Source organism: Zootoca vivipara, chromosome 9 (assembly GCF_963506605.1).
Source record: "Zootoca vivipara chromosome 9, rZooViv1.1, whole genome shotgun sequence".
Classification (NCBI taxonomy): Eukaryota; Metazoa; Chordata; class Lepidosauria; order Squamata; family Lacertidae; genus Zootoca; species Zootoca vivipara.
Window position 1 is genome coordinate 61,383,315 of NC_083284.1, and position 22,685 is coordinate 61,405,999.

Below are 22,685 nucleotides of genomic sequence, written 5' to 3' on the forward strand. Positions count from 1 at the left end.
TGGTGTGTATCCAGACCTGAGCCCTCACCCCACTTTATAAGTAGACACACAAATGATAGCCCCAGCATGTAGAGGTTGGCTATGATGATGTGGCCAAGCTTTTGTTATTGAAAGACAGAGAGAAAAGAACATAAAATGCTTATAGGAATGCACAGTAATTGTACGGGGCAGATTTAAAAATCACTACTGCAATACTACTGCTGCCTCACCCACCTTTTTGCCTGCCCTTTTTCTCTTCCATTGGTCTCTGATCCAGCACGTCATGGCAGCTGCACAAATGGAGGGGCGATTCTGTGCCCACTGCAGGAAACTATATGGAATAGAATTGCTCTCTCTAGCAGGAAATCAGTCTCATGAAATTATTATTCTTCAGCTCACTCCATAAAGTGACCAACAGACGAAGCACATGGACAAAGAGGATCAATGCCTCAAGGGAACCGAGACTAAGATGAAAGACAATCAGGAAAAAACAGGGAGTTAGAGAAAAAACCCACAGAGGAGGAAGGGGGAAACCACCATCATACCCTGTGACTATGAGAAAGAGGAAGTAGCATGCAGTGGAGGGAGGAAGCACTTCTCAAGACGGACACCAGTGGTTTAGCTATCTGAGCGCCCATATGAAAATTGCATGTGATGGCTCAGCATCTAACTATTTTCTAATCTCTTAAATAGGAACATATAAAATGTTGTACGTATTTATATTGTTACAAACACCAGCATTTTAACCTCCATATGCTGAAGTGAAATTTCGGAAGTCTAAATCCACAACATGCAAAATATACGCCAATTTAAAATTATTGTGTGGCGTTCCCCTCCTTACCCCCAATTCATATGTCTTTATTTCGTTCATGATTAACACACACAAAAGCTATCTGCGGAAAAACGGGCCAAGAACAAAAGGTTTATAGAATGCCATCTCCACTATAATACGCTAAGGGGTTTTTTTTATATGGCTGTAAGAAGTGATTGGCTGAGATGTTCTAATGCTACAGGAGAGTAGTGTAAGCAGTCAGATCTCCAGTTGCCATTGACTGTTCAGATCCTATAGAAGGTGATACAAATCAAAGGGCCTAGAGGGGGAAAAGCTGGAAGAACTCATGGTCTAAGAGATCATAAAAAGGAATGTGGGGTTCCTCTGGACTTAGCATTGTCCCTAAATGCCCAGGCGTCAGCTGTGACCAAGGGAGCCTTTGCTTAACTGCAGTCAATGTACCAAGTATGCTCATTTCTGAGGACTGCAAACATGGCTAGGTGACACACACACCCTTGTAATAGCACATCTGGGCTTCTGTTGTGTATTCTCCATAGTTGCCTCTGAAGAGTGTCCAGATAGTGATATTGGTTCCAAATGCAGAGTCTGGGTTGTTAATCAGGAACACACCTATTAATGTCATTGTTTTTTAAATAAGCATAAGGAGTGTGTGACTTCCTTACTGAACTACTCAAGTTCCAATTTGTTTCCAGGTTCATATCAGAAATGGTGATGATCTTAAAATCCTTCATGGCTTGGAACCAAGATATTTGAAGGGCTACTTTCTCCCATTTGAGCCTACTAAGTTCTTCTCCACAGACCCATGTGTGTATTCTTAGTTGCGACCAACAGCGCCAATTTAGGGAGGTGTGGGTGATTCCCATACACAGGGCACTGAGATGAGGGGGCACAAAACAACAACCACCACCACAACAACAGCCTATATTTCTATGGATACCTACTGAGAAGATCTGTTAAAAAGAGCAAAATAAAAATATTGTGAAAGTAAGAAATATTGAGGGGTGGGGCAAATTTTGTCTTTGAAAATTCCCTCTCACATCTTGCCAGGCTAGCTTTTCATTTCCTGTACTGCATCTCTGTTATTTTAAACTTGCTGCACTATGAAAACAATGAGAATTGTTTCCATTGCCTAATTCTTTCAGTGGCTGCATTGTATCTTTGTGTATTATGTTGTTTTAGTGTTTGATTTTAGCTTACTGTTACCTTAGCTTACCTCAAACTTTTTAAAGGAAGGGAAGCATATAATTTTAATGAATCAATAGATAGGTGCCAGGGTGGTGGTGGAAATAGGAACAAAGAGATGGAAGAAGGGATGGTCCAGAGAGATGCAAATAATAGAAAATCAAAGAGATGAGTTAAAGGAGAAAGAATGAGAAAGACAGTAGTCAGAAAGGGAAGGAACGTAGAAACAAGCCAGTCAACAAACTACATATGGATTGTAAATTAATAACCAGCCAAATCTTTCATTCCAAGCTTACAGGTGAAACTCGGAAAATTAGAATATCGTCGAAAAGTGCATTTATTTCAGTAATGCAACTTAAAAGGTGAAACCAATATATGAGATAGATGGATGGCATGCAAAGCAAGATATGTCAAGCCTTTATTTGTTGTAATTGTAATTACTTGTCATTAGGCAGGTCAATTATAAATGGAATGTAATTAAGGAAATGTAATAGCGATGTTTATTTTTTTATTATTGTAACTGTTTTATTACTGTGGAATTTCTGAAATAAAGCATTTGTAAAAATAAAAATAAAAAATAATAAATTGCATTACCGAAATAAATGCACTTTTCGACGATATTCTGATTTTCCGAGTTTCACCTGTAGAGTACAGTTGGGTATGTTGGTTACGTTTTGTGCTAATATTCAACATATCCAGTTTGGATTTCTTTTTCCCTTTTTTTGGATAGGCAAGACAATGCCTCGACAAATGATAGCAGCATATTAATCATGCTCAAGTCCAAGCATGGTGCTCCTTTGAAAGCTCAAAAACTAAGAAAAACACAAAATTAAAACCCCAGAATAAGGTGCCTGCTTAAAACATTTTTGTTTAGCCAAGCCATATACGTAAATGCTGGTGCATTTTAATTTCTTTTGCTGTTTGTTTTAATTATTTTTAGATTTTTTAGTTGTTTTTATTGGCAATTTTAATATTTCTTGTAAATGCTTAGTTAGGGGTGTTACTACAATCAAGCAGTACAGTCGTATCTCGGAAGTCAAACGGAATCAGTTTCAGAAGTCCATTCCACTTCCAAAACATTCGGAAACCAAGGCATGGCTTCCAATTGGCTGCAGGAAGCTCCTGCAGCCAATCAGAAGCAACGGAAGCCCCGTCAGACATTCAGGTTCCAAAGAACATTTGCAAACCGGAACACTCACTTCCAGGTTTGCGGTGTTTGGGAGCCAAAACCTTTGACTCGCAAGGCGTTTGACTTCCGAGGTACGACTGTATATGAATTTTGTTAACTAAATATTAGCATTTGAACCTTTCTGGTTGCGGTATATGCGTCAGACACCACAAAATCATAAGTATATCCACAAAATACCTACATACCTATGTGCCTTTCCAGGTGTATTTAAAAAAAACAACCCTGTTTAAGGCCAGTGTGCAGCATTTGGGCTAACTTTGATCTGCACCACCAGCAAGAGCCTTACCCTCACACAGTTAGCAGTATTATGAAGCAAAATCACTCACTACCCAATTGTGTGGCAAGTCACTAAATGACGGAAGATTGAATTCACAAAACAGGAAAAATGTGAAAGGGTTGTAGAGCCCTGAGGGAAAGGGGATTATCTTGCTGGCATATTTGGAAGAGGATCAGGAATAAAACTGCCAGTATTTTAATGTCTTTATATGAATCCTTGGTATGGCCACATTTGGAATACTGCATACAGTTCTAGTAGTGGAACTACAAAAGGTACAGAAAAGGGCAACCAAAATTAGGAAGGACTACCTTTGGAACTTTAAACAGGGGAGGTAAAAAAAGTAGTTATATGTTAAGAGGTTTATAACAGGGGTTGGCAACCTAAGGCCCGTGGGTCGGATGCGGCCCAATCGCCTTCTCAATCCGGCCCACAGACGGTCCGGGAATCAGTGTGTTTTTACATGAGTAGAATGTGTTGCTTTATTTAAAATGCATCTCTGGGTTATTTGTGGGGCATAGGAATGCGTTCATTATTTTTTTCAAAATATAGTCCGGCCCACCACATGGTCTGAGGGGTGGTGGACCAGCCCACGGCTGAAAAAGGTTGCTGACCCTTGGTTTATAATATCACGTACAGCTTGAAGAAACTGACTAGAGAGAAATATTTAATAACAAATACTCCAGATATTTAATTAAATTCATTGCGCAGGTGATTCAAGACAGACTGGTGGAAGTATTTCTTTACACGGGGTATGAACTATGGAACTGGCTGCCACAAGTTTAGCAGTCATTAAAGATGTTGGGCTAGACTAGACAGATCATTGGTCTGACCCAGCAGGTACTTCTTACACTCATGTGTTTTGGAGGTATTAAAGGACTACAACAACACACTCCAGAAGTGTGGTAGGGCAGCAACAGGCTTTAAAAGTTTCCCTCCCCTCCTTTCGTAGAATACAAAATGACATTTTGAAAATATCTAAAATGTCTGGGCTTGGCTCACTAATGATGTTCCTGCTCAGCTCTGGACCACCACCAGCGGTAGCTGCCCACCCCCCATATGCAATACTCAAGTGAAAGGTTGGCTTCTTTTTTGAAACCACCATGATGACAATGGGACTAGAAATCTGCTTTTGTGGTGGAGGGAGGGTGCAAGCAGTGGACCGTGCTGGATTGAGACACAGGGACGGTGGCCTCTAGTGGGATATGTCTTGGGCAGGCCCTGTTGGCCCACATTTTAGCGCCTGAAGCCAAGGATAAGATGGCACCCACCCATCCCTTCACACACAAAAGCAAACTATAGTGGCAGCCAAATCCTACTTTAACACTGGTCACTACATACTTGGTTGGTAGAATGCAAATTTAACTGTTTGGCATTAGATTCAACAATGATGGTAGCATACACTATGTCTTTCATTTTGAAATGGTTTTGTTTGGAAGCTAGATTTACATGATTTACCACACACACAAAAATGGACAAGGGGCCCCTTTGCGCATGAGGCTTAAATCAGCACTTTCTTAATTCCATCTGTGGTCATGTAAAAATAAAACCTCAATTTGGCTCAGCAAGTAGAGGCATCTGGGCCAAAGTTGAACCTGCAAATGTACTTCTTGGTCCTGAAACTAACAATCCAGAGGCCAAAGAGTTGTGAAAGAAGTAGCATCTGTGGTATTAAAACTTGCTGGCAGGCCAGTTTGGAAAGAAAGGTGCTGCTGAGAACAGCAGCTTATACAAATTAAAACAGTTTAAAACCATACAATATGTAAACAACATATAGGTGAAACTCGGAAAATTAGAATAGCGTCGAAAAGTGCATTTATTTCAGTAATGAAACTTATTATTTTTTATTTTAATTTTTACAAATGCTTTCTTTTGGAAATTCCACAGTAATAAAACAGTTACAATAATACAAAAATAAACATTGCTATTACATTTCATTAATTACATTCCATTTATAATTGACCCGCCTAACGACAAATAATTACAATTACAACAAATAAAGGCTTGACATATCTTGCTTTGCATGTCTCTATCTCATATATTGGTTTCACCTTTTAAGTTGCATTACTGAAATAAATGCACTTTTCGACAATATTCTAATTTTCCGAGTTTCACCTGTAATCACATGTACAGAAGCAGTAGTTAAAACATTTCAGATCAATGTATCGCAGCCAGCTAGGATTACTGAGTCTACTGCTTATAAAACTATCCCATTAAAATAAAGCCTAAAAATACATGTTTTTAGAGCCCACCTAAGCACTACCAAGGAGGAAGCTCAGTGCTCTTTTTATGGGGGGATGCAGGGGTACGTATACCCCTAAACATTTTGTGAATCTTTATACTTTTGTCCATTTACTGTCTTTATTTTTCCCAATTTGAACTATAAATGGTAATTTTCTTGAGTCAAAATGAGAGTACCCCTAAACATATATTTTTTTTAGAAAAGAAGCACTAAGAAGCTGATAATATATCTCAGGAGAGAGAGCTCTATAGTGGTGAGGCCAGCACAGAAAAAGTACTGTCACTTGATCTGCCCCCGCCTGAGTTCCCTTCCTAGAGTAAAAGTCTCTACAACAAATTCCATTTCATGTGGAGTAAGGACTAGAGAACAGCATGAGAACAATAATAGATTTTGAAGGTACAATCAAAGGTAATCTAGTCCAATACAGGAAACCTGCTGCAACAGCATCGCTAAGTGGACTGAAGTTGCAGTAGGGAACAAGTGGCACCATTGGATGCCAACCATGAAAGGTTTTATAGCTAAGCCTAAGCAGCAGCAACTTGAACTGAACCATAGTGCCAGTTAGTGCTGCTAAAGCAGGGCTCAGCAACCTTTTTCAGCTGTGGGCCGGGGTCCACTGTCCCTCAGACCATGTGGTGGGCCGGATTATATTGGGGGGGGATGAACTAATTCCTATGCCCCCAAAAATAACCCAGAGATGCATTTTAAATAAAAGGACACATTCTGCTCATGTAAAAACACGCTGATTCCCAGACCACCTGTGGACCAGATTGAGAAAGTGAATGGGCTGCATCCGGCCCACGGGCCTCAGGCTGCCTACCCCTGTGCTAAAGCAAGACTGACTGTATATAACCGTGCTGTTCCCTATATGTAAGGAGATGTGTGGCAATATTTTGCACTAGCTAAAACCTCTGAGTTGTTTTCAGGAATGGCCCCATTTAGAGTGCTATGCTTGGAAGTTAAGAAAGCATAGATTAGTATTGCAAGTTCCTCTCTACTCAAGAAAGGTCAAGGCATTGAAACAAACAGAGCAGAAAGAAAGCATTTTAGCTACTCTGGCAACCATCTTCTCAAAAAGCAGGGTTGGAACAAAAGCAAGAACAACTCCCAGACTTTCAACCTTTTCTGTTAGGGAGATTTAGATTCCTATCAATCACAGGAAGACTTTCTTCCTGCCACCCAGAGTGTTGTAAATGGTAAGAGGCAGAAATTGGATAAATTGGGGGACACTGTTTACCACTGTGCAGGTAACACTACGTACAGTGGTGCCTCGCTTAACGAATGCCCCGCTTAACGAAATTTCCGCCTAGCGAAAGGATTTTCCGAGCGGAGGTTGCCTCGCTAGACGAATTCGTTTTATGAAAAATTTGTCTAGCGAATCGCGGTTTCCCATAGGAATGCATTGAAATTCAATTAATGCGTTCCTATGGGCAAAAAATAAAAAAAAATTCAATGCATTCCTATGGGATTCGCTAGACAAATTTTTCGTTATAAGAAAAGACCCGTGGCCCGTGGAACGAATTAAATTCGTCTAGCGAGGCACCACTGTATTATAAAAGAACTACAGAGTGATCTACTGTGTAAATTCTAAAACATAAAGTATACATGAAATAGTTTTTAACACCCTTTTCAGTGGTTAGGGCTAGCTTTAGAAAAGTTTGTTATTTTCCTTTTCCTTGTAGATCACAAATGATTGACAAAGAAATGTGTGGGCTGGTATGCCAAGAAAGATTAAGCATGTGTCTCAGATGAAACTGGTCAAAGAATGCTTTAGCAACTTATTAGTGACATATAAACCCATTAGTAGCTAAATTGTCAGAGCATTTTTACAGCAACCAATAGAGGCAATTTGCACACAAGAAGGGAGTACTGTGAAGATAACTGAAACTGTGTTTGACACTGTTAGGTCAGCACTTACTACTACCGGTACTAAAAGCCAAACTGCCTTTTAAAGCTAACTTGTCTCATCAGCAGTGGAAACTGCTGTGGTAAAAGTTGTAGTTGTATTTGCAGTTTTCCTGTGCATGCATATTGCTTCTTTAAATTGCAGCCTTTAATATTTTATTGAAACACGCCGTCACAACTTTTCCAGAGAAGCCAAAATGGCCTTTTCAGCACCTCCTCCTGCAGCAGCTGCTGCCACTTTAATATGGCAGAAAGTGAAAGGATGGGTCACAATATGCCATGTGGCAAAAAACCAGTTTGGGATGGAAGGATAACACTGGCACTTTATTATCCCAACTTGTGATTCCCAAAAACTGTCATAAAGAAGCATAATGCCTCCAACAGTGCAAAGAAAGCTGCCTTATCAGGTCATTTATACATCTAATGGAAACATAATACAGGTATAGCTGTTGTGGCTAGTCACCATTGATAGGCTTATCCTCCATGAAGTTGTATATAGTAATCCTTTTCTAAAGCTAATCAAGTTGGTGGGAGTGAATTTTACAGTTTTAACTTTGCGCTGTACTTTCATTTGCTTGTTTTGAATCTTCTAACATTCGGCTTGATTGGGTAGTCCTGTGTTCCAGCATTATGAAAGAAGGAAAAAACCTCTCTCTTCACTTTCTCCCAGCATTCGAAACTCCCACTGTTCTAGGAATTTCATTAATGCGAGCAGTTTCTGAGCTCTGGGAGCAGTACTGTGCCTATGTTTCCAAATTAAAACTGCCACTGCTGGAAGAAAAGGAGGAGCTTTTTCCTGCCTCCCCACTTGTCTGGGGACTGAAGAAGAGACCCTCATAAGAATATTATGGGGTGGGCAGAGGAAGTATGGCTTTGTTTTTGCAGTCTTCGGATGAGGACTAGACCATGTGAAAAATGAATATAACATTTTAGCTGCAGTTCATTCATTTTCAGCTTTGTATTCTGGTTATAAAAAAGTGTGCCTAGACATTTCGTTGCGATGCCCATAACCTAGGTTTAAGGTGCCATTTAGCTAGTTTTCATATCTCAGTTTCTAACACAGCTTTCGCCATACTATGTACAATGTCCGCCTTGAGCTCTCATATGAAGGCCCCTCCCGGAATATTGTGGCAGCAAATGAAAGCTTCCCTAGTCGAGCTGGAAAGCCAGGGGCAGCTATGCCAGAAAGGTATAGAAGCCCGAAACACACACACACACACACACACACACACACACACACACACACACACTCCCAAAATGTGGTTGCATCAGGTTTGTAAATAGCAGTGTTTTGTGTTTTTTTAAGGTACTGGTACTCACCATGAAGTTGTTGTACTCCCTGAACAAAAACACCGCACTAGCCCACTTGCCTGGTCGCCTTGACGGAAATGCCAGGAAAGAATTTGCAACCTGGGGCTGAAACAGCAATGCTAACTCACATCAGCCTTGCCTATTCACCATACTGGCTGGGACTGGTGGGACTTGGGAGTCCAGCGAACATTTGGAGATCCCATTCCTGTCATTCATTGTCTCCCCACCCCACCCCCTTTTATCTTCACAACAATCCTGTGAGACAGGTTTGGGCCAAGAGCTTGCGAATGACCCATTGAGCTTCCTAGCCAGCTAGGGAACTGAACCTTGGTCTCCCCAGCCCTTCGTGAAACATCCTCAGTCACCTCTCCTGCACCCTGCTGCCCTTCCACACAGCACAGCCCTCGAATGAACCCCGGGCCGGATATTAAATGCCACCGAATTTTTGCACCGCAGCCACGGGGATAATAAACGCGAACGGAGGACTAGAACGTCCTACTAACCATCCCCAAGGTTGCGCCCGCAGTTACCGCTCCCGTTTCGCAAGCCGAGTCAGGCACCTAACTTGTGAACTCAATCTCTCTCAGGCGGAGGAGGAGGATCTTGAGCGACGTGCACAGATAATGAGGATGAAAATAGCGGCGCACAACAAGCCCGGGAGGGTAGGACTGATCTCGTTAGAGTTTTCCTTCTTCTGATCAGCAGAGCCTCCTCTAGGTCCAGGGTTTCCCCGAACTTGGGTCTCCCGCTATTTTTTTGGGACTACAACTCCCATCATCCCAAGCTAGCAGGACCAGGGGTCAGGGATCATGGGAATTATAGTCGCGTTCCCTTCCCTCGCCCAAAAAAACTGGAGACGCAAGTTTAGGAAACACTGCTCTGCTGGTACTTTTTAAACACACACTTAAAAAAACCTGAGGTAACAGGTGCAGCGACGGATGAAGACTTCCGACTTACAGAGCCGCTGCCCGCCGCCGGCCGGTCCGAGGCGGCAACCCGAAGCCGGCCAAGCCGCCCGGTCTCCTCGCCAACTTGCAGCGCTAAGAAGCAGTTGCGAAAGGGGAGGAGCCGCCGCCGCGCTGCTCTTACCCGAAGATGGCTCTGGCCGGCGCCCGCGACAGGGAGCCGAAAGTGCGGCTGCCGAAAGAGGCGGAAGGCGGGCGTGGGCGAGGGAGCTCCGCCGTCTCCGTTCCCCTCAGCTCACCGAAGTGGGCAGCCGCTTTCCTTCCTTCTCCTTGCCCTCTCTCTCCTTTGCACACGCCGTCCGATCAGTTGGGCTCCGTCGGTGGAGGAGGAGGAAGAAGAGGAGGAGGAGGTTTCTTGAAGCGCAGGAAAAAGGAAGCGGCGGCAGCTACGAGGTCTTCGCTCGCCGCGCTTGCAGGCTGCCCAAAGCCAGCGCTTGGGTTTCCCGCCGGCGCAGTCATGGCGCCTCCTGGAGGTGCTTCGCGCAAAGAGCGTTTCGCGCGTGCGGATGGTGCGGGTCACAGGAGCCGACTCCTAGGGGCCCGAGGTCCTTTCGGCTCCCCCTATAAAATATTTGAGGCGACTAGAACCCCCCCCCAGTTGATGGGCTGATGGGCATTGCCATTTAATGGGGGGGCGTGTCATGTGATCGATTATGTGGGGCCGGGCCAAAGCTGTCAAGGAAGTTCTCCCTTTTCTTAAGGGAAATTCCCTTATGCTGAATAGGCTTCCTCGCGAGAAACGGGAAAACTTGACATCTATGGGCCACCCCATTTTATTCAATTTGGCACCTCCTCTGGTGTGGGTGCAGGGTAAGATGTGGAGGAAAGCTGCTTCAAAATGTGTGGTCTTGGGCCTGAAAAGATGGAAGAGGAAGAGGATGCTGGCCCATTTTCTGGAACAGTCCAAACTCAAAACCCTTTCCATTAGATTTTCACCTCCTCAACCAACGGCCGCCTATTTTCCTAGCAGGAGAATCCCCCTTTGTCTCCAAATGTGGTAGTCGGAACCACTTAAGCTATGACATAATTGTGCTCACATCGGAGCAGACTTTTGTGCTTTCATGGTTGTGGCATGTTCCTTTGAGGATAAGCATTAATATGTGGCATTTCTCACCCTATTCTGGATAGATGGCTCAGTATAATGGAAAAGTGGGCACAATAAACATGGGCCATTGAGGTGTCAAAATAGGCCCTGCCTGGGAGAGGGCAGGGTGGAAGTTCATACACCTTTGGGAACCCTTTCCTGGGTAACCTGAATACTGTGTTGGGCAAAGGGCCAGCTGAGTCAGGAGGTCCAAGAATGCAGATTGTAAAAGCACTGGGCTGGACCCCAACACCAAAACAAGGAACCCACTGAGTCTTCTTGGCACCCTTGAACTGAACCCACCAAACCAGGGACTGCAGCCGCTGAGCCAGATTCAGTTGAGGGACTGGTTTCCCCATGCTTCAGAGAGACCCATCACCAGCCTGAAGCTGGTTAGACTGTAAATATAAGTATTTTGTCTGCATAGATTTGCTGCTGCCATTACTGCGAACCAATGCATGAATATAAGTACAAAGATTATATATATTTTTAACTTACTTCCAAGTTGTAGCCTGTTTCTTCTTAAGAAAGTGGAGCCAGCTTACTTCATAGCTGTACTTGCTCAAAACAAGACTTTACTGTACTGCCTAATGTCTATGCTTCCCAGCATAACCGCTGCTCAGGAATGATGGGAGCTGTAGTCATATGGAGAACCATAGAGATGCGGTCTGTAGGTTTTTTGTTGTATTATATCAAGTAAATATGCTCCTGCCTTTCAGTGTTCTGAGCAATGAATTGAAAGGCATTGGAATTTTGGTATTAACTCTTTCAAAAGTGGAAATTATGAGTATAATTTAACCCTGCTGCTAGCACACGCACACAAAACTTGCAGGGAAGAAGAGAGCTTTTAAATGGGAAAATATTTCTGTACTTGGCACCCCATAAAAACTTTAATAAGCTAACAAGAACTTTATTGAGAAATGTATGTATGGTTTTGTCTTCATGCTACAATGTTATGAGAAATAAGTCTGTAAAGAACAGTCCTCTGTCCTTATGTTTTTAAACATAGGCATGTGTTTGGTAGCAGATATCTGTAGCATGACAAAAAAAGGATCATTCCATTAACAGTTCACTCATTAACAATAGTAGGAACCTAACCCAGAGGAAACACCTAATTCCTGCCAGCCAACCCACATTGTTTCTGCTGGGAAATCTTGTAAGGGAAAATATGGCAACATTCTTCACTAAAAATAAAAGCAAGCTCTGCCTTTGATTCTTCCACCAAGGGTTTGGCTTTCTTGATCATTTTGGCATAGCATTTTAAGATGTGTACAATCACAGGAGTACAATGTTTTTGTTCCCATCATGCTGTACAACAACAGAACATGCTCATAAATCCTAGTAAACAGCTGTATTCCATCATTTCAGAGCCAAGAAGTAAATTTAGGTGTGTTGAGGTCAGTATTTAGCCACATTATTTGTCTTTATAATTTCACAAAAGATTCAGTCTGTGCTGCATTCTGTGATCCTTTCTGTGCTATACTGGGGAATTGTGTACGAAGGCTTGGAGATGCAAACTTCCAGGCACTCAGAATGAGGGACAACAAAGACAGTAGCATTTTTATGATATATGGCTTTTTTACACATATATACAACCTGAGTCTGTGGAGGGGTTCACAGCATTAACAACTCAGAAGGTCTTGCTTCTCCCATAGCTACAACCTCGGATTCAAGTATGTCTTTCCTTCTCAGGCTTCTCCCTGATGCCTGCTTCTAACCCAGTGCTCTCTCTCACGTACGCATGTGCACGCGCACATGTTGAGATATCACCATTGGGAGGTCCAGCCGGCAGCCTCCTCTTCTTCTCAGTCCCGGTGATTCCCATGGAACACGACTCAAGGTCTTTGTGACCTGAGCACGCAATCAGCAGAGCTCATTCCAGCGTTAGCGTGGTGTGGCAGCAGCAGCAGCAGCAGCAGAAGGAATACTCAGAGAGAAGTCCTTGCATATTTACAAGCGTTTATTACAAAGCATCTAAAGCATCTCGGAAGATAGACCAAACGGGTCTGTCTCCATCCTCAAAAGCGAAAGCAAGACTAACTAACAGCATAACAATAGTACAACCCACGAAAATATATATCATGTGATACATTCAACATCCTCTGCCAAGCCTGTTCCTGTTTAAGGTGGAACAGAATCTACTATGAAATCCTAACAAAACTCCCCCATTCTGTGTAACCTTAAACATCAGTAATCCCAACTGTAGCTTTGGCACATCCATCTTTAGTTGTTCTCCATTAACAACCTTGGACAACACATTTGCAGGAAAATCATTACCTGGCATGTAGGACACTTGAACCAGTCCCTTCCTGGTACACTCTCTTGCATGACGTACCCTCATTTGCAAGAACCTGGACCTTTGCTTGCAACCCTCTGAAGCTAGCAAATCCAAACAGGAAATGTTGTCCTGATACACCTGTGCTGGACAAGTCACCTTGACTTTGACATCCTGAAACAGTTGCATCAACCACTCGCAATCTGTGAGCGAGAATGAGAGAGTGTTGAGTTCCGCTGCATAGGAACTCAAACTCACTATTGTTTGCTCCTTGCACATCCAGCCAATCAGACAGTGGTTGTACAAGTAGCAAACGCCAGAAGAGCTTGTGCCACCTGTGGCATCACTTCTGAAACTTGCTTTTGCAAAAATCTCAAGACCTCCAGTCTTCTGACTTGTCAACTTCAGCCTGTAGTGCATAGTGCTTCGAAGATAGCAACCTATGCGCTGCAGAGCTTGCCAATCCCGAACCGTAGGATTGTCAGCATGCCTGCCAAGCAAATCACAGCTTGCAGCAATGTCAGGTCTTGAACATTTTGCAATGAAGCATAGCTTGCCTAGAACACATCTATACAAAGTGGTGTCAGAAAATGCTTCTGCGTTATCATCTCTCCGATAACCTGGCACCATAGGTGTGTCTACAGGATTTGCATCACTCAAATCCATCCTGTTCAATACCTTTGTAATTTTCTGGGTCTGGTGCACCAGAAAATTACCTTCTGTGTCTTTCTCAACTTCTAGAGAAAAATAGTTGGAAACCTCACCAAGATCCTCCATGGTGTAGTGTTCCTGCAACTTAGCAAGTGTACGCTGGTACAAATCCTTGTGTTTCCAGAAGATAAGCATTTCAGCATCATAACAAAAGCAATACAGTTTGTGCTCCCCCTCTTCCTTGACAAACACACATGAAACAGCAATACTTTGGTGAAAACCTAGAGAAAGCAACATCTCTGTTAGTGTTGTGTCCCAACACCTGGCACTCCTCTTGAGACCAAATAGGGATTTCTTCAACTTGCAGACCATCCCCTGTGGTACATGCACTCCTGCAGGTGGAAGTAAAAACAGATCCTCCTGCAAAATCCCAGTCAAAACATTTTCATCATTAGTATCCAATACAATATGTGATACGTGCATTTTCTCCTGCGAAGCAATCTTGAGCAAAAGCTTTAAGCATTCATACTTCACATCGGGTGCAATAGTCTCAATGTTGTTTTCACCTTGAACCTGTGAAAACCCTGTTGTGACCAGTTTGGCTGTGTGCCTCACTACCTTGCCATGTTGGTCAGCTTCGGCCTTAAAGACCCACTTGCTGTTTACCAGCTTCATTCCTGGGACCATTTTGACCAGTTCCCAGGTCTGATTCCTATCTAAGGAATCAATCTCTGTTTTCATGGCAGCTAGCCATGGTTGAGCATCTTTTGAGGTCATTTCCTGAACCTCCTTGAAACTTGCAGGTTTAAAAACCTTTTCTGAGCTACTAAGAACAGCATCAGCAGTCTTAGCAAACTCAACAGCAAATCTCTCAGGCTGTTTGCCTGTTGTAGCCCCTCCAGATTTGCAAACACTCATTTCCTCTTTCTCAAGAGAAAAATGATCAATGGTGAGCAGTGGTTCTCCCAATTCAGTGTCAGACTTAAATGCAGGTCTGAGTGAGGTTTCAACACCTTTGTAGCCTGCTGCATCACCAGCTACAGCAGTACCACTACCTCCCACTGAATTAGAACCATCCTGACCATCATTTGCAGCTTGTGCTGCTCCATCCTCACCTGGATGAATTACATCCTCATTTGGGTGAATTACATCATTTGCATGAACCAGGAAAATTCCCCCACCTTCCTCCCACATGGGATTGGTTGCACCACCTAGGTGAACCAGGGAAATTTCCTCCTTTACCACCCCCTTGGGATTGACATCACCATCTGGGTGAACCATGGAAATACCTTCCTTTTGCATCTTCTCTGGATTGGCACTGTGCAACAAGGGTGTTAGTCCCTGCTGCATTGATTTTCCAGAATTCCCAGTTCCCTCACACAAACTACCCTCCCAAGAACTTTTGGGATGTGGGAGATCCTTCTGAATTCGCTTCTCATCCAGGAAAGCATCTAGCTCCTGAGAAGTGAATTCACCTTCACTGGGATGGGAGCATTTCACTCCAATGGGATCAGCATTATCATCACTCCTGATGTACCCCTCTTCACACTCCGAGGGAGTCAGTTGACCATCTTGGCCATTTGCAACTTCATCCCCTGAAAGTGTCATTTGATCAGCTAGATCAATATGAATCACTTCACAGGGTGTGGAAGTCTGTCTGCTAGACAGCTTCCCATCATCAGCAATTACATTATTGCAATCAGCAAAAGAATCACAGGGTTGAACCTTTAAACCCTGAACCCTTCCAGGCTCCTCATTGGACACCTCTTGCAAACTCAGGTGACCATTGGTGTGATCAAAACCACCTGTAAGAAGAAACTGATCAGTGTTAGCATCACAGGCCTCTTCAGGTATATAAACCACATTTTCATCATCATAATCAAAAGTAAACACATATTGATTATCAACTCTTGGAGCATTCAGAAATTCCTCATCTCCTTTCTTGATGAGACAGCTTCCATTTTCAAAAGAAACACCATACCCTTCTTCAGACATCTGTGAAATGGAAAGCAAATTATTTTGTGCATCTTGCACATACAAAACATCACATAGTGTCAAGTTAAGTCCTTTTATGTAGACATCTCCAGTTCCCTGCACATGTAAAAGTTCTCCATTAGACTTCACGAAATCATCCTGTGAAGAAAAGCAAGTAAACAAATTTTTGTCATTGCAAATGTGCTTCTGAATTGTGGAACTGACAACAAACTTGCTTTGAACTCTTCCAGCCAGCAAAGTCCCGTTTTGCTGCTGTGTGGGCTTCTGCTCCTGGCCGCCCCCCTTCTTCTTTCCAGCCGAAGACTTTTTCTCTTTGCCAGCTGCAGTAAACACCGTTGTGGGCTTCAACTCTCTGCCCCCCTGCTCCTGCCCTCGTGACACTGTTGTCGGCTGCAATTCTTCCCCCTTCGGCTGGGCCTTAGCAACAAGCTTCACATTTGTGGGCTTCCCCTCGCCCCTCCTTAGCGACAAAGCTGCTGCACCTGCAAGCTTCTGTATACGTGTCGGCTTCTGGAAAAACTTTGAAGACTGACCTTCGTTCCCATGGGACTGCACGTCTGTGTGGGATGATGACGCCATCTCCCCCTGAGATTTGCAACTGGCGCCCTCAGCAATTTCAATTGAAGCACTCTGTGCAGCCACTTGCTCCAGGTCTGACGCGACAGCCAGCTCCTGCTGCAATTCCCAAGTGGCGCCGTCAGCTTTTGCATTCACTGGAGACTGCACCCCCACCACGTCTGACATCACAGCCAGCTCTTCCTGTGGTTTGCAACCGGGTGCCCCAGCACTCCAGCAATCATTTGGGGAATTGCCATCACAGCTTCCTCCCCCTCCAAAAGCTAGCTTCAATGTTTCCCACATCTCACAAGCTGAATTGCATGCACCAACATAAATCAATTGTCCCGGACACAAACTTGTGATAATCAATCCTCTCGCAAAAGAATCATCTTCCCTCCAGCTGGGGAATTGGTCTGGGGTATTTTCACTTCCCCTTTTTGCGACAATTGTGTACCACACTCCAGCATCCTGCAGCCTTTTCTGTGTACATTTTGCCCAATTCTGATAATTTTCACCATGAAAGAAAATTATCTCTTCAGAGCCAGAGCTGTGCAAAAACTCAATTTTTCCCTTCTCTCTTACTAACTGGGAAAAATGCTTGCAGCTCTCCACAGTGCCCTGTCCTCACAGTCTTTAATCACTGTGAAAGTTTTACTGCCAGCCATAAAACTTCAGGCTACGCAGATCAAAGTCTCTTGCTTGCGTGCCTGCCGCGGCATGCTTGTAAAAGCACCGGCTTTTACATACCTTCTCCTCTCCACTTTGTCCGACGTTTTCCAGCATACCAGCTGCTTTCGGAACACACTGCCTTTTCCTGCTGCCTCCTGGGCGATTAGCCATTCCATTCCTGGGCACGGAACCCTTTGCCCAGCAATCCATAGTCTGGTGCCCATGACGCTTTGTTCACCGTCTCCACTGGGCCCGTTAATCCTTTGTCCAGGAATCCATAGTCTGGCGCCCATAACCCTTTGTTGAGATATCACCATTGGGAGGTCCAGCCGGCAGCCTCCTCTTCTTCTCAGTCCCGGTGATTCCCATGGAACACGACTCAAGGTCTTTGTGACCTGAGCACGCAATCAGCAGAGCTCATTCCAGCGTTAGCGTGGTGTGGCAGCAGCAGCAGCAGCAGCAGAAGGAATACTCAGAGAGAAGTCCTTGCATATTTACAAGCGTTTATTACAAAGCATCTAAAGCATCTCGGAAGATAGACCAAACGGGTCTGTCTCCATCCTCAAAAGCGAAAGCAAGACTAACTAACAGCATAACAATAGTACAACCCACGAAAATATATATCATGTGATACATTCAACATCCTCTGCCAAGCCTGTTCCTGTTTAAGGTGGAACAGAATCTACTATGAAATCCTAACAGCACATACACAGAGGTTCTGACTTTTATTCTTCTAACTATGGATGGGAGTCCCATCCATTTGCCCTCTGGAACAGAGCAGCTTTATTTCTTATACTAAGAACCCATACTTAGGACCATTATGGTACTTGTCTGGCTACTTGAACAATTGACTATTTAATAATAATAATAATAATAATAATAATAACAATAACAACAACAACAACAATAATAATATCTTCCCCTCCCCAAACTATATTAAAAAATTAACCTAACATTTTCTTCTTCCCACTCTTCAACGCTTTCCTTATCAGTGATTTCATTTAAAATATTTATACCTTGCTATTCAACAAAGCCAACCAAGGCAGCTTTTAATATAATTAAAATGATTAAATGACTTAATAAAACCATCAAATAAGAACCAAAGAAACATAACAGTAGTTAAACTCATTTAGACTAAAACGAGTATCACAATTAAGGAGACTGGCTAATCAAGTTAAACAGCCATTAAATATCTAATCTAGCCTACTAAAAATGAGTTCATCCCAGAGCCTAAAAGGTGCCACTAACTTCAGCTTTGTTTCTCCAGATGTTGTTGAAGTACAACTCCTATCAGTTCCAGCCAAATTGGCCAATGGGCCAGGGATGACGGGAGTTGTCTTTCAGCAATATCTGGAGGGCTAAAAGTTCCCTATACCTACCTTAGAACAAGGGCCAAGCATGAGGTGGGGGTCTGGAGAAGCAAGAATAGTGGTCCAGGCTGCAACTCCTTTACTGTAAGTGGTGGAAAACTGAGGATTGCTTATAGCTCAGAACCAACATTTTAACTTGAGTGTGGAAACAAAGTGGAAGCCAATGACATTACTTAAGTATTGGTGAGATACAATAATTTCTTCCTTCTTCAGATTCTCAGCCTAGAACCAGATGAACTTTCCTAACACTCTTAATAATAATAATAATAATAATAATAATAATAATAATATATTATTTATACCCCGCCCTCCTAACACTCTTAATAATAATAATAATAATAATAATAATAATAATAATAATAATATATTATTTATACCCCGCCCATCTGGCCAGGTTCCCCCAGCCACTCTGGGCGGCTTCCAACAAAACACTAAAATACAGAAATCCATCAAACATTAAAAGCTTCCCTAAACAGGGCTGCCTTGAGATGCCTTCTAAAGGTCTGGTAATTGTTGTTCTCTTTGACCTCTAGTGGGAGGGCATTCCACAGGGTGGGTGCCACTACCGAGAAGGCCCTCTGCCTGGTTCCCTGTAACTTGGCTTCTCATAGCGAGGGAACCGCCAGAAGGCCCTCGGAGCTGGACCTCAGTGTCCGGGCAGAACGATGGGGGTGGAGACGCTCCTTCAGGTATACCGGACCGAGGCCGTTTAGGGCTTTAAAAGTCAACACCAACACTTTGAATTGTGCTTTTAAAGGCATGCCCACATAAAGCACTTAACAGTAACCAAATCTGGATGGAATCACATGAATTACGAAGTGCACGTCACATCTATTAGGGTGAAAGTACATGTTCAGCAAGGTGTCTATAATAATTTCATAAGCTTAAAAAAATAACTTTTAGCAGAAGCTAGCTCACATTATTTGAACTCAGCCGTCGGAAGGACACAACCATCTCCAGTGGCCTTCATTCTACAGCAACCAAACCCTCTGTCACACTCTGAAATCTCTCACCACTCAAAGATTGGGGGCATGTAACAATAATCTAGACACGGTTCAACAGTATGTCACAAGAGTGTCAAAGAAAAACTGGAAGTGATGTTATTATGCCACTATATCCTTGTCAAATACTTCTCTCCATCCTGGGAGCTTAAATTCATGAATAATTTTAGGAAACTTTGTGATACTTTCAGAGTTAGTTAACACACACAAATGGTTTTATATTGAGGATTATTTTTTTCTGTGTAGACTTTCAAGTATGCATAACTATGTATGATCTGACCTCTAGTGACAGAAGGGTAGTACTTGCCAGGACAACAGACTCTATAGTCATTTACAGTGGTACCTTGGTTGTTGAACAGCTTAGCTCCCGAACAAATTGGCTCCCAAATGCCACAAATCCGGAAGTGACTGTTCCATTTTCCTTAAAAATTTTGGAAGCTGAACATCTGAAGCAGCTTCTGTGGCTTCTAATTGAGTGCAGGAAGCTTCTGCTGCCAATCGAAAGCCACACCCTGGTTTTCGAACGGTTCCGGAAGTCAAACAGACTCCCGGAATGGATTAAGTTTGACAACCAAGGTACCACTGTATATTGATGTGTGCATCCCAATCTCAGACCAGTGAGAGACTCCGGGGTTCCTGTGTTTAGCCCATGTTTGGTTTCCTTGGAATGAAGTTCAATGGGCACTATGCTACCTTTAGGATATATGTCTTTCTTTACACATATAAACAACCTGAGCATAGGATGAAGGGGTTCACAACAATTATGCTCCAGCTGATCTTGCTTCCCCTTTAAGTTTCCAGGGAAGCCCCAAACTCAGCTTTGGGTACAGCACAGACAGGGCCGTCTTTACCCGAGGGTGCAAGGGGTGTCGGGCACCCGGACACTGAATTCGGGGGGGGGGCAAATGTATTCTGGGGGGCGTCAAATGTATACCTACTCTATACCAGTCCCTCACGATCAGCGGCAGTGAAAAGCAATGGAGCCCCGCCCCCCTCCTCCACCGCTCTGTTACTCTGTAGTGTCAAATATTTCCGATGAGTCAGGAAACAAAAGCATTTCTGCTGCGTCGTTGTTACAGGTAAGCGATTTTCCTCCCCCCCAAAAAGTCAACAACTTTGGCCTCCCCCCTCCCAAAAAAACTCAACAAAATTAAGTTCGCCCCCTCTAAAAATATGGGGGCAGCTAAACTAAATTTGGGGGCGCTGGGCGGATCTTTGCACCCTGGCGCTGCATATGCTAAAGATGGCCCTGAGCACAGAGCAGACACACCTTTCTGTATCCAGCTTCCAGCAGCAGCCCAACCTCACACACATAACACTGGCTAATATTCTTCTACAGTACCTTTCAAGTTGAGGTAGCTTCCTACTAGGTGAGCAGGGGTTACTCCCATTTGACTGTATGGCAACAGGGCAGCCGCTTTTTAATGTTAAAGGAAATACTTAACTGACTAACGAAGGTTTAGTCTATTGCCTTAACAAAAGAAACTGATTTGGCTGATGTCCTCTTATAGAGTTTACCATTCCCTCTACAGGATCATATATCTGGAAGGAACCCTTGGGTGTCATCCAGACTGACCCCCCCCAAAACCTATAAAATGACTGTGTCACATTTAAGAGCTACAGGTAACATAAAGGGTTAAAGGAAGCAATTGACAAACTCAAAAACATTGCATGCACATCACAGATCCTTTGTCTCTGCAAGCAAAGAAGTTCCTGTTTAGGATTGTATTATAAAATTATAATTATGCTGGATCCTATATATATATGACATTTTTGTATAAGTACATAGATTTCATCCTGTAATACATGTGATAAAATTCCACTTTCAGACATTGGTCTAGATTTTAGAAGGTTGCAGGAAAGCATCAGAAACATATAATACATCACCAATTGACAACTAAACCTGTTCATGATTTTTTGTCTCATATAAAGCTCACATTAGCTTTCATTAGCTTTTCAGAGAACAAAATGAAAACACTTGCATGATAAGTAGGGGAAACATCCTTAGAAAAACTTTTTTGCCATCTGTAATGTCAAACAGACCTGTTTAACATTACCATTCATCTTATCTGACATGAAATACTATAATTGAGGAAAAAGTGATCTGTATATAATTATGTGTCTCCAATAATTGAATTTCTACTTTTTATCCCCAGATGTCTCAAAAGGTCTTGTAAATTTTGTCTGGTCAAATATTCAATGCCAGATGGTTGTGAATATCCCTCTCATTTTCCTTGGGTAATTATTTAAAAATCATGATCTATCTTGATCTTCATTTGTCATGAAGCAAGACAAACAGACTTGTAAAACACTAATGGGGCCAGTGAGGTAAGAGGAAAGAGGAAGCCCTAAAGTGTACTCTCTTAAGAAAGAAACCATTAATTCTTCTATCATTTAGAGATAAAGAAAACATCTAGTTTATGTTGAAGAGATGCCTGCTTGCCTGCATTGATAACATTTCATTTGAGGTTTAGGGTTGTCATCTATTTACAAGGCAAATCAACGATAATTCTGCTATATATCATGTCAATGGGGTAAAGCAAGTAGAACACCAAGGGACTTCTCGGGATTGCTGTATAATCACAGCATAGCTGTCAAGTTCTCCCTTTTTTAGGGGAAATTCCCTTATACTGAATAGGCTTCCTCGCGAGAAAAGGGAAAACTTGACAGCTATGAATCACAGGGATATTGACACATTTTAATTATTTTAAATTGACATTTGGAGTTCAAAAACAGGTCCGTGGTCTTTATAGCCCCTCTTTACACACCAATTCCCACTTTTAGAATTGATAGTATAACTATAGGTAACCTATACTATATACACACATAAATAGGTTACTGAGATTGATATTTAAAACTCCAAAATCCAGGGCTCCCCCACTCCCCAACATAGACACACTGTCACACAGAGAGTACTGTGTTTATTTTTTAAGTTTAGAACAAAAGTGTGTTACAATTTTGATGTCTTCTGTAGCAACAATATTTTCAAAGTCTACAGTACATTCATTCCAACTCACCCCTTTAATCTGAAAAATATATGGCTCTGCTGTTATGGTGGTATCTGACAGCAAGAGAATGGGAGCAGTTCCCAGTGTGGCAATTAAGCCCTTGAAGATCATTTCATATGCTGCTACAGCTAACTTAATGTTACCAAACTATACAATTTTTGTAATCAAACTAGAAAATGGCTTGTGTTCAAGTAACAAAAGGCTTTATTACTACCGTAATTCTGAGTACAGTAA

General features: G+C 42.8%; 1 protein-coding gene across 4 annotated transcripts in view; it reads right to left on the reverse strand.

Moving 5' to 3' along the window:
* The window catches only part of TEC (tec protein tyrosine kinase), a 77,904-nt gene extending 67,669 nt beyond the window's left edge, over positions 1-10,235 (reverse strand). Inside the window, exon 1 of one of the 4 annotated variants that reach the window (XM_060278885.1) lies at positions 9,965-10,235. Coding sequence is in view for 2 of the 4 variants with exons in the window: in XM_060278882.1 (XP_060134865.1) it covers positions 214-264 (51 nt within the window). In the remaining 2 variants the exon portion in view is untranslated. The other 3 variants (XM_060278886.1, XM_060278884.1, XM_060278882.1) reach the window with 3 other exon arrangements.
* Between the last annotated feature and the right edge of the window lie 12,450 nt (positions 10,236-22,685).